Source organism: Cnephaeus nilssonii (assembly GCF_951640355.1).
Source record: "Cnephaeus nilssonii genome assembly, chromosome: 1".
Classification (NCBI taxonomy): domain Eukaryota; kingdom Metazoa; phylum Chordata; class Mammalia; order Chiroptera; family Vespertilionidae; genus Cnephaeus; species Cnephaeus nilssonii.
The window spans coordinates 25,379,776-25,399,534 of NC_137072.1; the positions used below are offsets into that span (position 1 = coordinate 25,379,776).

Sequence of the window (19,759 nt, forward strand, 5' to 3'; positions counted from 1 at the left end):
ACTAGGGGGCAGATGCTCCAACCAGATTAGCTTGCTGCTGGGATCCAGCCAATTGGGACTGAGTGAGACGGGCTGGATATGCTCTGGAGCCCTCCCATGGTCCCTCCCTGGCTGGCCAACCTCCCACATCTCTCCCCAGCCCCGATCATGCAACAGTGGGGTCCCTAAGCCTGGCCTGCACCCTCTCACAATCTGGGATCCCTTGGGGGATGTCAGAGAGCCAGTTTCGGCCCGATCCCGCAGGCCAGGCTGAGGAACCCCACTGGTGCATAAATTCGTGCACCAGGCCTCTAGTGATATATAAATTCAACACACCATTAACACAATGCTGCACTTTGGTTATATCATGGGTTTAACAGGGTTTAGGTACTAGCCTGGCATTGTAATCACTGGTTCAACATCGTTACTCAAATGCTTCTCAGTACTAGGTTACAAATAAGCTCAAGGAACATAAATTAGGCATGACATGTAAAAAACTTCATAACATACCTACTGATATATCAAATTTTGTCACGAATGGCCACATTTAGTATGTTTCTTTATTGTTTTTTAGTAAGTTTATCTATTGATATCAAAACAAATTTGTAAATAACTTATCTGCATTCATATTTTGATTTATAAAGGCATTTAAATAAATACCTAAAATATTTATTCTATGACATGTAAAAATTTTGAAAGCAATTAACCTTGAAAACCTGATATACACTCAAAAGTCAAGCAAATTAAAGAATAAATCAATAAATAAAAATCAATGAAAATATTGATGTAATATCTATGCCCATTTAACTCAGAAAATTATGATTATCACTAATCTTGCTCTTTTCTTTCCTTTTTTTTAGGAGGGTGGGGAGAGGGCAGCATTTTAGGGCATAATTTCTCACAGGCTGTATTTAAGCAAAATACACAATTCTTTGAATGTGCTCACCTGTTTAATTGGGATATTTTCAGATCTGATAAGAGGGAGATTTATATCCTAGATGTCCTTAATTCTTACCAATTGCTTAAAGTTAAAAAAAGGTATTTTTCTAAAGTTAGAAACAAATGGTGAGCAGCAACTCATTCTCCATCTTTAAATAACTTTTAGAGTCAGTTTTGATATATTTGTTTGGAGAACACAAACATGTTGCAGATTGATATACTAGGAAACATCAGTAAAATGCAGATTTCAGTTTGTTTGTGCATGATTTTGTCCAGGAGAAACATTAGGTGAAATGTAAAAAACCGCACCCAGCTGAAATGAGCTGTGCAGCAACACACAAAACACACAACACACACACACACACCACCTCCCACCAGCACCAGTAACCTCGGTTCACTGCCAGGGCTGAATTAAACTCACATCCAGTGTAACAACCTGACCTCCAATTTCAGCAGTCCTTCCTCCCACCTTCACAATAACTCACAAGTTACAACCTTTCCAGCACCCACTTCACTAGGCACACTTCAGGTCTTCTTCAAGGTCAAGTGCCATATTTATTGTAATATTCATGTATTTATTAACCATTTAAGATGTGTAAAACTGTGCTTTTTATTAGGTTCCAATCTTTATTGTTAAGTATATCATTGCTGAAGTTTTGATATTGTGCCTCCATACCCATTGTCCCCATAAAACTTAAGGTTTTTTTAAATTTCACAACTATGCATAACAGTGATATTTGGAACACAGAAATACCACTTTCAACATTAAACACAGTAATTTAGATCAGGCTACTTAATTTTAATTTAGTGATACCTCTTAGTAAAAATGGAAAACAGCACTTCAGAGTTTTTAATCTCAAAAGTTTTCTTTTTTAAAAACTGCTAAAATATATGACCTAAATACAGCTCCTTTAGCTATTAACCTATCCTCTTTGGCTTAATGTTTTGAGAAATAAGCAAAAGCACAATAATTTAACTTACAGCCTAATTTAATTTCATTCCAGATACCAGAAGTCTTCATATTTCAAATGCATATTTAACTTAACCTGAAGAGAATCCACTGGCATGGCTATACCGCCCCCACCCTCCAAGTAAATCAGTATTTGGCAACCACCTGAATAAAATTATCCTGATGTTTTGATATTAAAATATTTCACTAAGACCAATTAGAACCTAAGTAATCTTTTAAAAAGAACATTAACTGTAGAAGCACAAAATTGTTCTTTACTATGACATAAAATAAAAAACTTTGTTTTTTTTCTGGAGGAGGGTTGTAAAACCCAACCAGGATTCATCCCTAGGATTATTCTTTAAAAATTTATTATGAGATAGCAAAAAAGAGTCTAAGGAAGTGACTATCCCGCTTACAGAGGGAGAACATAAAACAACCAGTGATCAATACTAGTAATTAGAAAACAATTTGTCTTTCCCCCTCTACTAAAAAAGCTTATTTACTTTATTCAATACCTGATAAAGCCTTCTTTATAGTATTCCATTACATAACAAAGTAATTTAGGAAATTATTTTTATTTTTTTTACTGCAAGCACGGTATCTAATTTTCTAAAGTGGAAACAAGAAAATTAAAAAAAAACACATTTTATTCTGGTAATAATTTTATATAACTATTAGAGGCCCGACAAACGAAATTCGTGCAAGGGGCTTGACCCCCACCGCCGCCTCTGCCTCAACCCCCGCCTGCCGCGGCTTCATCAGGAAGGTCGTCTGGAAGAACGTCTGGAAGTTCGCCCAGAAGGACGTCCAGTCTAATTAGCATATTATGCTTTTATTATTATAGATGTAAAATAATAAATACATGTAACTAACACATAAGAAAAAAAGTTGTTGATTAGGAAAAACTAACCTTTCTTTAGCTAGTTAATGTTTACTTATATTAGTAACTTTTAACTAGCCAACATATAATGGCCTTTTTTCTAGGCCAAATATTTGTGATGAAAAAAATGCCAGTGCTGACTTTGCATCTTCTTTGGAATATTACAGAAAGATTCTCTTAGCCAGTACCAAAGATGGAAACTGTTAGTTTCCCCAGTTTCCTAACACCTCAGGCAATCTGCTTAAATGCAGATTGCTTAAATGCAGATTGTCTGAGATGTTAGAAAACTGTGGATGGCTGTAGTATGGTGCCTCTATCACCATTTTCAGGTCAATAAGACCAAGAGTACTTCTTTGCCTGCAAGAAATCAAGGACAATAAAATTTCATATAGTCTGATGCTACCTACTTCCTTTAGCTTGAAGCAATATACAAAAACATTACATGCTTCAGAGCTGTAATTATTTGTTTCTCCCAAATCAGCACCAAAAAAGTGAAAGCATTATCAAATTTGCACTTGTACCTTGAATGCAGATGTTCCTAGTAGGATCAAACATAAACAAAAGGCTCGAGAGTTTACTATTGAAAATAAACTATCTCTAGATTACATATAGGAGATTGGCTAGAAATCACAAGTTTCAATACCAGAGTCCTCAACCCCATTCCCATCCCTTTTCCTCTTCTAAGCTAGGAGGGTAACTTCAGTGGGATCAGTGAGCTATTCAGGCTGAACAGCATGGATATTCATGGTACACAGAGGCAGAGGATCTGAAGCACAGAATTTCTGCAAGCTATAAAAGATCATGTAGTCACACTGACGACTTCAGTTTATAAATAAGTAGAAGGCCCAGTGAAATTGATGGACCTGCCCAAGATCATACATCTAGCAAGATATTGTTTTGACAAAACATATATCTGGGTTAAAACCCAGTTCTCTGCCCTGACCAGGTGTCTCAGGTGGTTGCAGCATCATCCTGTACATCAAAAGGTTGTGGGTTCAATCCCCAGTTGAGACACATGCAAAAGGCAACCAATCTATGTTTCTCTTTCTCCTTGTCCCTTACCCTCTTCTCTGGAAATCAATGAAAATTTATCCTCAGGGTGGTTCGTTCTGTGGTGCAGTTTAAATTAAGAGGCACACACCACTTAGTAAACTAAGGTAAGCCTATTGTGAACCACAGGGTTTGTCATGAGGCAGATCAGATTCCCATTTGACGGGCAGCCAATCAATGAAAGAGACACACCTGCATAGTTGGAAATGGAGGAAGAAGATACAATTGATGTGTTCCAGCAGCAGACGGGAGGGGTCTACTAAAAAGGGAGCCTGTTACTTTACTCCTGAACTCTGTTCCTCCAGACCAAGAAGACATTCTCAGTTAGAAAACTGCAATTTGGTTTCAACACTTCTGACTGCTACAGTATAGTTTTATCTGTTCTTTCATTTTCTCCTTCCCCATTCCTTTATTGTACGTAAAGTAACTGATGTACGTGCACAAGCATTTGCATTTTTAAAACTAAATGGCCAATGGTATGTTTTGATTGATATCAAATGGAGATGAGATGGGGAAAATACTGGTTCTGTGAAAACACCCTTTCTCCATTAGTGGCATGCTCATTCAGCTCATGTCTTTATCCTAGAGGCCAAGTGCATGAAAATTCATGCACTGGAGGGGGGGCGTCCCTCAGCCCGGCCTGCCCCCTCTCACAGTCCAGGAACCCTCAAGGGCGGGAGGCGACACGGCAATCAGGGGAAGGCGATGCCCCTATCACACCTCTGCTGCTGCCGGCGTAAGCCTTGGCTGGCCCTGGTTACCTGAGCCTTGAGCGGCCCTGGGTGGCTGGGAAGCCGCCACCTGAGGCTTGCCTGCGCCTTGGGCCAGACCTGGGCAGCTGGGGGGCTGAGGGGACTGGGGGACTCTGGAGGCAGGCGCACGGAGTGGCCAGACCTGCCTGGGGGGCGGGCCTGGCCGTGCCGCACGCCTGCCACCCCGACGGGGCTGAGCGGACTGGGCGCCACCATCTTGTGGCTGTGGGCACCGCCATATTTGAGGACATGGCAGTCAGTTAGCATATTCCCTCCTTATTGGCTGTGGGCACCGCCATCTTTGTGAGGGCATGACAGTCAATTAGTATATTCCCTTTTTAGTAGATAGGAGGATTCCAGTAAGTTATTTTGCTCTCACTGTTAACAAAAAAGAACAACATAAAAATTCTTGCATACCTTGTTTGATTGGAGAATTTTAATGCTTTTCATTTATCATTGTAAAACCAAGGACAATTTTATAACTTTTTTGTATGTAGCTATTACATGTAGGGCAATCTGTCTTTAAGTAGGGATAAATTACTCTAAAAAATGAATCCTAGTTTTCCCTTCAAGTGTCATGTTGTTTAAATAAACTTGTTTAAAAAAATGACAACATGATTTTTTAAGTCTCTGACCACCAAAAGATCATTAAAAGCAGTACCTTTTGCTTTTATTCAGGAGTTTGTTGATTCTTATTAATTTAATATGTAATCCTTATCAGAAATTCTCTGCATCTATAAGAAGCAGCAAACAGATAATAATGGTAGTGGGAAGTATAAGCATAAGCTAGAATCTGAAAATCATCTAAATTCAGTATGACCACAAGTTATTGCCAATAAAATGTTATATTTTGTTCAGCAAGGAAATCTAAGATTTTAAATATTGAGATTTAAAATTCTCTAGAACATCATAAGAAAAAAAAATACTGTGGAAGCTAGGACAACTTCAGAAAAAATTTACTGAGTTTTATAATTTTAAAGAAAGATCATACTAAGAAAAAATATATAAAACTCAGACAGTTTTGCTTAAAAACTAGGAGGCATATGTCATTATATATAGTATCCTAATATATAAAAACCCTGGGTCCGTCACAACCGGAGGTTCGACCAACCGGCAGTCCTGCAGTCAGCGTTGGGTTGCCGTGGTGACCCAGCACTGACTGCTACAGCAACAGACATGGTGACCCAGCACTGACTGCTGAGGGGGCTGCGAATCAGGCCCAGAGAGAGGCCTGAAGAGAGAAGCAGGGTCTGATCCGTAGCCTCTGTGGCAGCTGTTGATCAGCACTTGCCTCTCTCTTTCTCTCCAGGCCTGGCCATCAGCCATGCCTACATTTCTCTCCAGGCCTCCACCAGGGCTGCTGATCAGCCCCGCCTTTCTGATCAGGCCCCGTTGATAGGCCCAGAGACGCTGACTGGCATAGAAACCGACCAATCAGAACCAAATTGGCCGGCAGGGGACGGCAGTTGTGGGGAGATCAGGCCAGCAGGGGAGGGCAATTAGGGGTGATCAGGCAGGCAGAGGCAGTTAAGGGCGATCAGGCCAGCAGGGAAGGGCAGTTGGGGATGAGATCAGGCCAGCAGGGAAGGGCAGTTGGGGATGAGATCAGGCCAGCAGGGGAGGGCAGTTGGGGGTGACCAGGACGGCAGGGGAGGGCAGTTGGGGGGTGAGATCAGGCCGGCAGGGGAGGGCAGTTGGGGCTGAGATCAGGCCGGCAGGGGAGGGAAGTTGGGGGCGACCAGGCTGGCAAGGTAGGGCAGTTGGGGGCGATCGGGCCGGCAGGGGAGCAGTTAGGTGTTAATCAGGCCGGCAGGGGAGTGGTTAGGGGGTGATCAGGCTGGCAGGCAGAAGCGGTTAGTGGCAATCAGGCAGGCAGGCAGGCAGGCAGGCAGACGAGCGGTTAGGAGCCAGCAGTCCTGGATTGTGAGAGGGATGTCCCAGATTGGAGAGGGTGCAGGCTGGGCTGAGGGACACACCCCCCCCCCCCCCCAGTGCACGAATTTCGTGCACGAGGCCTCTAGTAGAAAATAATCTAGATACTTGACAATAAAATTTAATCAAGTCACGATTCTAAAATAAAAGATGACATACTTATAGGAGTATGTCATAGGCCTTTAAGAAAATATTTTAGGTAAGTTTCTTCTATATATTTTATTCTAAGGGATATAAGCAGTTAATCACCCAAAGAATTTTTAAAAAACAGAAAATGATACAAGTATGACAATTTTAAACTATAGTTCATAGTTTATCATGAACAGGGCAATAATGTGTCTTATATAAACTTGCTTTGGACTAAAGATATTCTCAAGCTGAATTATACATGTCATATATGAAAGCTATATCAGAAAATAATATTAGTTGTCTAGTAAGCATTTTAAATACAAAAACTAAGAGGTATAGAAACAAAGCTCCAGAAGTTTTTAATAAAAAGAAGGAAATCTCTAGGCACATAAAAAGATCCCTCACTGAGGAGAGACAGGTAACAGTGGAAGAGGACCACAGAATTAGAAAAGACTGTCAAATCACACTATTGCTCCTAGGCTTAGGGCATTGCACTATTATGACATCCTATTGACCATGGGGTTTGTTGGCTATTTATGCTAGACAGTAAATGAACTTGAATTTTTCCAACTAAATGTTACTGGTTTATAGATGCACACTCAAACTTTATAGAGGAAATAAACTAAGAAGTCAAACTTGATTCACAGAAATTCACATTTTAATTAGTTCATTTTATAAATAATTGCATTCCTTAAAAAAAAACTGTCATATTTTAAAGAAATATATATTTTTAAGTACAGCTCATACACTGGTTTCAGAACAAATCACTGTGCTAACTGGTCCTTTCCTATTTCTGCCCTTGCCATGTCATCAAAAAGAAGAAAACCCAGTGGTTTCTTGTCATTGGAATTTTTCCATCTGGTATTAAAAGCACAAACTGATGTGTCAGTTTTAAGTATTCATCATTAAAACCTTTATAAGCACACTAATATAATAGGTATGCATTGTAATAAGGGTCTTTGTTTTTTCATTTTACCATTCTTTTGACTTTTATAGGGCAAAAAGCAAATAACAGAATATGTAACTGATCTTACAGCGTGAAGAATATAAAAATAAAATGGGGGAATGATACATTTGCCATTGGTAAACAGAAATTTATCAAAAGACAAAGAGAAAAATATAGTATGATAGGGGAAAGTATGTCAGCTAAACTAGAATATTCAAACTGAAATAAAGACTATGATTTCACAATGCCGATCAAAAAACAATATAATTTTTTTAAACTAAAGGTTGAATTCAAATTTTAAAATTTCTATTTGAGGGCAACATACTCTAAAGTCAGGAAAACACAACACCTGGTAAAACACTTACGGTGAAGACGGTGCTTTAAATTTGAAACTATAATTAGGTCACCATTTAAGTTTTCTTGCCAAAGATGGAATCATTTGTCCAAAGGGAAAGAAACAAGTTATCTGATTATAATAGTCTTAGAAAATAGAAATTAAATTTTCATTTATGGTATGAAATTTGTTCAACTCAACTCATTTAATATGACGCTGAGCTCAATTTTTCAGTTGTTTTAATAATAGTGTTAAATAATAGTATAGCACAACCAGGAAAATTGTAACTATTTAAGAAGATTAAAATGTCAGTTGAAAACATATTTCATGTGGATTAAAAAAAGAAAAGCGTTCGTTGAAAAACTCCTGAATAGGAAGCCAATATAATTCTATTAGAACTTTATAAAGAGAGAGCAAACCCATAACCCAGTTTGAAAGGTAAGAATAAACATGCAAACTGTTAAGCAAAGTCAGGAATATTGATTACTTTGAAACATCTGCTAATATCCATTTTAATGAAGAATTAAGGGATACAATGCGTTAAAGACATATTTGAAAGACTAGTAGTGAGATAAGACAGATGAATCAACTTTTTTATATCCTAAATAATTACAAGAGACTTTGAAAATGTAGTGTTATTTATGGTTTCTTTCCAGTTTACAAATTTCTATCCACTGCCTCTATCTTTGGTGTCACTGCCACCAATAAACACAGTATACAGTTTATAAACCTAATTACTATCTTCAACTAGGAAAAAGTAAATCAACATTATTTCTTTAAAAATAAGATATAAAGAACATGATCCTAACTTAATTTTGTGTCATGGTCCCACAATATTCTGAAATATCATGCCAAAATGTAAAAGTTTAAAAGGGAACATTATTTGTTATAACTGCACCAAAAATTTAGCTACTGTATGCTGGTGTGATGACAGCTAGTAGTATGCAGAGGCTACAGAAAGACATAATGTACATATGTTTAATTCACAATCAGTCAAAGGAAAGTTCAGTTTAATGTAAAACCGAAACACTAACATAATACTTTCATGTAAATATGCTACAGCTTTGTTCTCTTGCACTGTAAAAGGATAGTGTAATTATCTTAAATTCACACAAAACATTATGAAACATGGTAGATGTTCATGATTAAAATAAAATAGCAATGTAAATTAATTTAACAGTGTTAAATATATTCACATGATCACCACTGTGATTCAAAAATGGCCACTAATGAAGTTACACAGCAATATATGTACATAACATTTGCCACAACAATTTTTGTTAAGGTTGACTTTTTGCAGACCAGGTAATTTTATGAGACAAATAATCTTATATCAACTCTTTCATATGATGAAAAGAATTAAATGTTGTAAGTAGTTTCATTCCTCTGGGAGAGGAGGGGGGGAGAACCTCTGAAAAGTCAGTGCAAACTGAAGAGAGTTCTACCTTCTTGACAACATAACGTTGAATATTTGAACTTGTTGACCACGACAGATTCCTATAAGATGAGGATAAACAAACCTTAAGATATCAAAAGAATCTCTAACATTGTCAGCGGCATTTAGCAGATCCAAGAGGAATCCCAAATCCTATAGCAGAGCCTTCTGAGAATATGGTTGCTGTGGCTGAGGTGGCTGTTGACTGCCTCCTGGTTGAGGCAGTGCTGACGATGTTAAACTATAGTTTGGCACATGGGACATATTAGTTCCTGCATTCTGGTATATAGTGACATCAGCAGTAGCAGCAGCAGGAGGAGGACTATATACTGACGCCTGGCTGGGATATGTATTTCCTTGAACAGAACTGACCATTGAGCTGTGGAAGGGAAAAAACACTCAGATCAATATTGACTAACTTACCCATTTAAAGATAAACAGGAAGCTATTCATTAAATAACCCATTCAGTAAATATTTATTAAATACCCATAATGTGTCAAATATTATGTGTCAAATGTGCTATTTTAGGTACTGGGATATAGTAAAAAAAAAAAAAAAAGGGAGGAGAAAAAAAGCATATTAGGAGGACTAAGTGTTCCTGAGACAAGAGATTCTGGCTTTTACAGTGTGGTAGGGGAAGGCATTTCAGATAAGGGGAAAATTTAAGCAGAGACCTGAAAGAAGTGAGAGAGGGAGTCATGCTGATTATATAGGAATATAAGCTGGTCAGGCGAAAAGAATGGCAAGCACAGAATCCATTGAGAAAACAAAATGCCAGGCATGTTCAAGGACCAGAAAGGAGGCCATGCTGGCAGAAGCAGAGTGAGAAAGGAGGAAAGTCGCGTAAGATAAAGAGGCAGAATTAAAGGGGAGAGGAGCCTTAGATATACAGTGCCTTGGAGGCCATAGTAAGGATTCTGGATTATATAGTGAGATGGAAAGACACTGATTCTGGACAGAAGAATGATGTGATTTGACTTGGGTTTTAACAGACTCACTGTGGGCCAAGGATATGCAAGGATATCTGACTGAGGCTTTTACAATTGTCCAGGTAAGAGCTGACAGGTGGCTAGTGCCATGGTAGACTTGGTGAAGAGAAGGGTATGATTTTGAAGGCATTATCATCAAAATTTGCTAGTGGGTAGAGTGGTCAAGAATGCCTGAGGTTTTAGAACTAAATGACTGGAAGAAATAACTGGCAGAGTGGACATTCACTAAAAAGACAACAGATGGCAGATAAGGACTACAATAAATTTGGGGAAGGGGAATCAAAGTACAGTTTTGAACATGTAAAGTGAGATATCTAGGAAGTTCAACAGGCGGTCAGCTATTCAAGTCTAGAGACCAGTGGAAAGTTAGGAACAGAAATACATATTTGGGGGTCATCATCATACACCTGGTGTTCAGAGTTGTGGGCCTGAATAAGACCCCCTAGGGCAGTGGTTCTCAACCTTCCTAATGCCGCGACCTTTTAATACAGTTCCTCATGTTGTGGTGACCCCCAACCATAAAATTATTTTCTTTGCTACTTCATAACTGTAATTTTACTACTGTTATGAATCGTTATGTAAATATCTGTGTTTTCCGATGGTCTTAGGCGACCCCTGTGAAAGGGTCGTTCAACCCCCAAAGGGTCGCGACCCACAGGTTGAGAATCGCTGCCCTAGGGAATGACTACAGAGAAAAAAGTCCCTATTTTGAGTCCTACACTAGAAGTCAAGAAGACAGAGAAACATTAGGCAAAGAAGACTGAGGAGTGGCAATAAGGTGGAAGGAAAACTAAAAGAGAATGGTCATAGTCAAGGGAAGAAAGTATTTCAAAAAGGAAGTGACCACTGGATCTGGCAATATGGAAATCATCAGTCCTTGACAAGAGGTGGACTAGGGAAGATGAAAGCTTGATAACCTTGTTTCTCTTATTGCCCTGAAATTGAAAAGCAAATAAAAGAGACCTTCCATCTACTCCCACCACCACATTCATCAACTATCTTTCCTACTCCCATTCAGAGCTGTGCCTTCTCTCCTGCTATTACTCATCAGCTGTCATTGCTCCCTTGCAAGGTGCCCTCCACTTGGGCACTGCTCTCATTCCATCAAAAACATTCCTTCAGAGCTGTCTTTATTCACTGCCTCTGCTTTCTCTCTTCCCATCTCCAGTCTGATATTTGAGTTTTTACCATGTATAAGACACTAGCACAGCTATATAAAGAGAAATAGCCGAAACCGGTTTGGCTCAGTGAATAGAGCGTCGGCCTGCGGACTGGAAGGTCCCAGGTTCGATTCCGGTTAAGGGCATATACCTTGGTTGCGGGCACATCCCCAGTAGGGGATGTGCAGGAAGCAGCTGGTCGATATTTCTCTCTCATCGACGTTTCTAGCTCTCTATCCCTCTCCCTTCCTCCCTGTAAAAATCAATAAAATATATTTTTTTAAAAAAAGAGAAATATTAACAGCTTTCACATTGAGATTTCCCCCCACATTTCTGTTAAAAATGTAAAAACAAACTATAAATTGGGCAATTTTCAAAATATTGCCTATTTCTAAACTCTTCAATTGCTAGATTGTTCTAGATTGTTTACAAATCATTTGCTAGTAAAATCAATGCTCTTGCATTCTGCACAGATTAAACAATTCATTATTAAAGTTGACAGTCTTTTAGTGCTACATTCCACCCACTAATGTAGCCCCTTAAGTACAATAAACCCTCAATTTTGAGGATCTCAATTTAATGAACTTCAGATTTAATGGACAAAATTTCTGGTTTGTATGTCATATGTGAAAATTAACACTGTTAATTTTAAAATTGTAAACCAAGATTAACAACTTATTTTATGTTGTTAATTCACTGTCATTTTTAACAAATTTTAGTTAACAGGTCATATGTTCAGAAACACTGAAGTAATTTCACCGACATAAATAAATATTACATAACTACAGTCTACATATTTAAATCCAAGAGTCAGCACTGGCAAACAATGTTCAGGAATGATTAGCACATGATCACACTGCGCAATAATTGGTTCTGTTGTCACCTAGCCTGACTTTCTGCAGCAGTTCTAATGTGCGCTAAGCCACGCCCCAGCCGTGTGCATTGTGTGCATTTGTTTATTCGCGGTGACTAGTGAATGCATGCTTTTACTAAATGTATTCAGTATAAATTTCAAATTACAGTAATACATACAGAAAACTTTTGTGTGAAATTAAACTTTTCATACATATTAAATTTTAATTACACAAACATGTCTATGTAAGTAAAAACAGGTAAACTAATATGCCATTTTTTTTACATATACATTTGGAAAACCTACTTTATTATATAATGGACTTGGGCTTTAATGGACACCCCCTCGCCCATATTAGTCCATTATATCGAGGTTTTACTGTAATGCTGAAAGGCATCACTCATTATCATTCTATATGTGTTGCTTTGTGAGATAAAAAGTATTACAACAAGTCAGGTTTTATGCTCTTATTTACATCAATAAGGACCACAATACAGCTATAATACAATATTGTGACAAAATGCTAAGCTCTGGAGCCAAAATGCCTGATTTTGTATCTTAGCAAAGTGGAAACTTAATCCTCCCTCCATATTGTTTCCTCATCTAATAACATGGGACATCCCAACAAATGTTCGCTATTATTATAATTATTCACAGTTTGTACTATATTCCTTATCTCAACTTACATTCCCATCATTCACCCAGTTGCCCAAGGGCAAAAACCAGCAATTCACCACTACTCTCCCTTATATCTGCTCTGCACTATCGTCCCAGCGTGTCATCTACATGCAATCATTTGCTAATCTCCTAAAGAACTCTTTTTTCCATCTCTATCATTATATCTTTTTTTAAAATTAAATTTAATTTTTTAAAAATATATTTTATTGATTTTTTACAGAGAGGAAGGGAGAGGGATAGAGAGCTAGAAACATCGATCAGCTGCCTCCTGCACACCCCCCAACTGGGATGTGCCCGCAACCAAAGTACATGCCCTTGACCAGAATCGAACCCGGGACCCTTCAGTCCACAGGCCGGCCCTATCCACTGAGCCAAACTGGGTAGGGCTCTATCATTATATCTTGCAGTGAGAACTCGTGATTTCTTGTCTAATATACAAAGTCTCCCAGCTTCTAACCTAGCAACTATGAATTCACCAATCTTATTGCCATTTAAATCCCCTTGTAGGCTTTCCCAAGACCCAAGCTCCTTAACATGATATCTAGGACCAGTCATTATCTTTGCCAATAACTGCAAGTACATCACTCACATCTTCCACCATAGACTTTAATCCTTTGGTAATATGTATTTTCACAACTCCCCATTCCATGGTACCATGCCATTTCATGCTGCTATATATTTGCTCATGATAGAAAATCTCTCTTACTTTTTCCTCCACGCTAAGAATAACATAACTTGAGAGTATGTTCTTCGAAACCTTCCCTGGACCTTGAAGTCCCTAAAGCACCCTGCATGTACCTTTATTTGTAATTTATATTATCATTACAATTTATTTGTCTGGTTGCCTCTACTAACCAGGAAGCACACTGAGGTTAAGAAACTCTAAGTCAGCGGGCAACTCATATGCCCAGGGAGCCAGGAACACTCAGTGGAGGATGAACAGTCTCTTCCAAAAGTGGCGCTGGGAGAACTAGATAACCACATGCAGAAGAAGGAAATTGAAGGCCTGTCTTACACCACTCACAAAAAGAAGAACTTGAAATGGATTAAAGACCTTAATTTAAGACTGGAAACCATAAAATCCCTAGAAGAAAACATAGGGAAAAGGCTCCTTGACAATCGTCTCAGCAGCAATTTTCCTGGATGTGACAGCAAAAGCACAGGAAATGAAAGCAAAAATCAACAACTGGGATTGCATCAAACTAAAACGTTTTTGAACAGCAAAAGAAACAATCAACAATATTAAGACACAACCAATGAATAAAAGAAAATATTTGTAAGTCATATATCTAATGAGGCGTTAATACCAAAAATATATAAAGAACTCATACAACTCAATAGTAAAGAAACTAACTACTAGATGAAAAATAGGCAGAGGAAATGAATACAGTTTTCCAAAGAAGACACACAAAAGGCCAATAGGTACAAGAAAAGGTGCTCAATGAAATAAGCCAGTCAGAGGGGGATAAGTATCACATGATATCACTCATTTGTGGAATATAATGAACAACATAAACTAATGAACAAAAATAGAACCAGAGACATAGAAACATCGAACAGAATGTCCAACCTATGAGGGAAGGCAGAGGAGGAGGGGGAGTAAGAGAGCAACCAAAGGACTTGTTTGCCTGTATATGAGCATAACCAATGGACACAGACCGTAGCCGGGGTGGGTGAGGGGTAAGGGCCTGTGCTGGGGAGTGGAGGTGGCCGGGGAGAGGTCAATGGGGGAAAAGAAGACTCATGTAATACTTTAAACCAGTGGTCGGCAAACTCATTAGTCAATAGAGCGGCAAACCGCGGATGCGGCTCGCGAGCCTCAGTTTGCCGACCACTGCTTTAAACAATAAAGAATTTAAATTAAAAAAAGAAAAGGTGCTCAATATCATTAATCATCAGGGAAATGCAAATCAAAACCAAAATGAGATATTATTTCACACCTGTTAGAATGGCTATCATCAAAGACAAAAGATAACAAGCGTTGGCAAGGATGTAGAGAAAGGGAACACTTATACAGTGTTGATGGGAATGTAAATTGGTGCAGCCACTTGGAAAACAGTACAGAGGTTCCTCAAAAAAATTAAAAATTAGCCCAGCCAGTGTGGCTCAATGGTTGAGCATCAACCCTTGAACGAATAGGTCACCAGTTTGATTCCTGGTCAGAGTATATGCCTGGGGTTGCAGGCTTGATCCCCAGTAGGGGGCGTTGCAGGAGGCAGCCGAACCATGTTTCTCTCTTATCAATGTTTCTATCCTCTAAAATCAATAAAAACATATTTTTAAAAAATTAAAGTATCATATGACTCAGCAGTCCCATTTATGAGTATATATCCCAAAGAACTGAAATCAGGATCTTTAGGAGATCTGTACCCCCATGTTCACTGCAACATTACTCAAAACAGCCAAAATATGGAAACAACCTGAGCATCCATCAACAGATGAATGGGTAAAGAAGATGTATGTGTACATGTCCGCCCCCTCCCTCTCCCTGTTCCTCTCCCTCTCCTCCCCCTCTCTGGAATATTATTCAGCCACAAGAAAAAAGAAAATTCTGCCATTTGTACAACTTGGATGAGACTTGAGGGCATTATGCTAAGTAAAATAGAGAAAGATAGATACTATATGACCTCACATGTGGAATCTAAAAGACAAATAGTAGAATGTTGGTTAGAGAGTGAGGAAAATGGGGAGATACTAGATAAGGGTACAAACTTCCATTTATAAGATGAATAAGTTTAGGAATCTAATGTACAGCATGATGATTTTCCCTAATAATACTAGGGAAAATTATTATCATATACTTGAATGTTGCTCAGAATAAACCTTAAATGTTCTCACCACAAAAAAGAAATGGTAACTGTGTGATAGGATGAAGGTGTTAGCTAATGCTATGATGGTAATCATTTTACTATATAGAAATGTATCAAATCAACCAGTAGTACATCTTAAATTTACATAATGTTGTATGTCAGTTGTGTCTGTGGGGAGAGGAAGAAACTCACACTTGTATGTCAAGTGTCTAGCATAGTGTCTGGCACAGACTAACTGTTCAATAAACACCTGTTTAACAGAGTAACCTGAAATAATAGACAAGTGCATAGCTTTGGTCACCTGAGTACTATCATCATCACCATCACTATAGGTGAATTTAGGAAACTGCATCCATTCTACCTTCCCTAATTATCAGTAAGATCAGTGGTTGGCAAACTCATTAGTCAACAGAGCCAAATATCAACAGTACAACGATTGAAATTTCTTTTGAGAGCCAAAGTTTTAAAACTTAAACTTCTTCTAACGCCACTTCTTCAAAATAGACTCACCCAGGCCGTGGTATTTTGTGGAAGAGCCACACTCAAGGGGCCAGAGAGACGCATGTGGCTCGCAAGCCGCAGTTTGCCGACCACTGAGTAAGATCATACTAAGGTTATTACATAGTCTGGAAAAGAACACTAGAACCAAAATTATATGTAAAAGAATAAGAAATTGCCTTCTAGATATGAACGAGTGCCACTAAAGAAAAACTTGCCCACCAAAATGGGGGGGAAAATTCCTCAATGACCTTGATCTGTAATTAGAAAGCTTGAGTCAAATACAGTTGTTGGTATGGAAAATAATACAATAATTAATAAATCCTCTCTAATAAAATGGTAATATGCAAATTAACCATCACTCCGCTACATAAACCACGCCCACCAGCCAAGCCACGCCCACCAGCCAATCAGGGCGAGTATGCAAATTAACCCCAATCCAAGATGGCTACAGCCACAGAGAGCAAGGTTTCCCAGGTAACAGAGCAAGCCAAGCTTTCCATAGCCGTTGCAGGCCTAAGCCTCCACTCAAGCTACAAAGTTTCAATTATAGAAGGTAAACAAATTCAAACAAATGGCGGCAGAATGGAGCTTGAGAGAGCAGGCCAGGGTTGTCGGCAGCAACAGGGGAAGCAAAGCTTTCCGCACACCCTGGCCGGGCTCACCCGCTTAAGGCTACAAAGTTTCAATTGTAGAAGGTGAATTAACTGCCACAGAAATGGCTGCTGCCCCAGAAATGGCTGCCGCCCCAGGCTACAAAGTTTCAATTGTAGAAGGAAAATAAATTCCAGATACCAGGGCCTCCCCTTGGGTTGCCAGGGGGCGTGGCCGGCCTGCAAACCACCACAGGCCCCTCGCTCAGGCTGCCCCACACCCCAAGGGAACCCCCACCCTTATCTGTGACACCCTTCAGGGCAAACCAGCTGGCCCCCACCTGTGTACCAGGCCTCTACCCTATCTAATAAAAGAGTAATATACAGATTGATCATCACTGCAACACACAATATAGCTGCCCCCATGTGGACACAAGATGGCCACTACAAGATGGCCAGCAGGGGAGGGCAGTTGGGAGGCACCCGGCCTGCAAGGGAGGGCAGTTGAGAGAGACCAGGCTTGCAAGGGAGGGCAGTTGGAGGTGATCAACCCTGCAGGAGAGGGCAGTTAGGGGTGACCAGGCTGGCAGAGGAGGGAAGTTGGGGGCAAACAGGCTGGAAGGGAGCAGTTAAGCATCAACCAGGCTGGCAGCGGAGTGGTTAGGGGGTGATCAGGCTGGCAGGCAGAAGCGGTTAGGGGCAATCAGGAAGGCAGGCAGGCAAGCAGTTGGGAGCCAGCAGTCCTGGATTGTGAGAGGGATGTCCGACTGCCCGTTTAGGCCCGATCCCACCAGGATCGGGCCTAAACGGGCAGTCGGACATCCCTCCAGGAGTCCCAGATTAGAGAGGGTACAGGCTGGGCTGAGGGATAACCCCCCGCCGCGCACGAATTTCATGCACCGGGCTTCTAGTAATAATATAAGTATAAAATCTGTGTTTTGTATACTCACAATTATAAATCTATTTTTGCCCCACCCTGTTCTTATATATTATGTTATACATTTATATATGATTTTAAAAACTGCCTCAAAGCCTTTGTGAAGCCTCTGTTAATAATCTACCTAATAAAAGAGTAACATGCTAATTGACCGTACCTTCGTGACACCCACCAATCAGGAGTGAATATGCAAATTAATCCAACAAAGATGGCAGGTTAATTTGCATACACAGGCACCGAGCGGCCGGGGACGGGGTGGGACGCAAGCGTTCTGCGCCACCCCAGCCACTCCGGGCCTCTGGGCAGCGTGGGAAGGCAGAAAGGCTGCTCCGGCCAGAGTGAAGGCGGTGCCGGCAGCCAGGGGAACGAAGGCCCATTCTTGCACGAATCTTCATTCGTGCATAGGGCCACTAGTTTAAAAATATATCTCACTGGCCCAACACAGCACTTCAAATTCCTATCTTAAACATTTATTTATCAAGTATTTACTGAGTTCTTATCAAGTATAAAACTCTGCTACACAATAGATATAAAGGTTAAAGAAACTTGATTCCACCTCTCAAGATATGATAGCTTATTGGGGATACAGACTAGTCTAAAGACGATTACAAGAGCGTACACAGTGGGCTGGGGTCCTGTGACAGCAAGAGAGCAGGAACAGTGTTGGAGTGTGGGAAGGTGTTCTAGTAAAGAGAAAGCTAAGAACAGATAAATAGGAATTAGCCAGACAAAGAGGGCTAAAGATGTCAAGGAAAAAGCACCTGTTGAAGTGCACATGTGTTTCTTGAGAGGTGACAGTAATAGCTACAGAGTATCAGTAGAGTGAGGCCCTGGAATACAGTGCATGCCCTGCGTCAGATATTTCACATACAGGCTATGGAAGCAGACAGAACGACTCCCAGAGAACAGTAACAAGGTGTTACAGCTATCACTCACAAGGAAGTTTCTCAAGGCCCTGAACTAAGAATGGGTCTCAAGGAACAAGGAACAAGGCAGCTACAGCAGCATGCGACACAGTAACAGAGGACCAGCTGGGATAGAGGCAGCATTTTTGGATGACACTAAAATACCTAAGAAATTCCTACATAACTCATGCACACTGGCTATTTCTCAACAATACCTACCTCTACTCACTTTGTATCTGGTTTTCAAGACAGTATGCTAACAATAGCTGTTCCCTACCTGTTTGCTTCTTTTCCATGTAAGGGTATTCAATTCACCAAATTTCAACTTAAAAAAAAAAAAAAAAAAAAGTCCTGGGACAGAAAGAGTTATACCTAAACTTTTTTTTTTTCTAAGCTACTTTCAGTAGAGAGTATCCTGTTTGTGAATCCCTAAGCATCCCCAGAGTGTGACTCTTTTAAGGATGAGTAATACAACAGTAAGGACAGTATAGGAGCATTCACGGGCAACCCCAATACTGAAGAAAAGTTTTCTAGAAATTGTGCCTGTGCACAAAGATACTTCTAATGTGAGTCAGAATAGCATGACTTCTAGAATTACAAACTGATGAATTCTAAAGTCTACCTTTTATTTGTTTTGAGGGAAAGACTTCAGCTTAGATTCACACAGAAGCAGAAAAGACATTTATGTAATTGTAAATTACATAATATATAATCATTTAACTATGTGATAGAGGATATTATAAGTAAATGGCCAAAACAATGAGCCTGTCATTTTATATTCAGATATTTGCTCCATGGACCACAGGGGTAAAATGTCCATCTCTTTTCAAATGATATATCTTGCTGTGATATATACTAAATTTCAACACAGGGCAAAAAGAAGAAAAAATGTGTCTTTCAGAACCATAAATTCTGAAACAATAATGACAAAAACATTTAGATTTTTTATGAAATTTGTGAAAAACAATATATAGTTATCAAATCTAAGTTTCATTAAAATCTTTAGC

The 19,759-nt window shown here is 39.6% G+C and overlaps 1 protein-coding gene across 3 annotated transcripts in view; it reads right to left on the reverse strand.

Moving 5' to 3' along the window:
• STAM (signal transducing adaptor molecule) overlaps nt 1-19,759 on the reverse strand; it is a 117,021-nt gene that overhangs the window by 17,677 nt on the left and 79,585 nt on the right. For 2 of the 3 annotated variants that reach the window (XM_079772059.1, XM_079772060.1), the window contains exon 14: nt 276-9,707. The exons of the other annotated variant lie outside the window; for it this stretch is intronic. In XM_079772059.1, coding sequence (XP_079628185.1) covers nt 9,482-9,707 — 226 coding nt within the window. In that variant the 3' untranslated portion in view covers nt 276-9,481. Of the gene's footprint in view, nt 1-275; nt 9,708-19,759 lie in introns of those variants that run through there. 3 annotated transcript variants of the gene reach the window in all.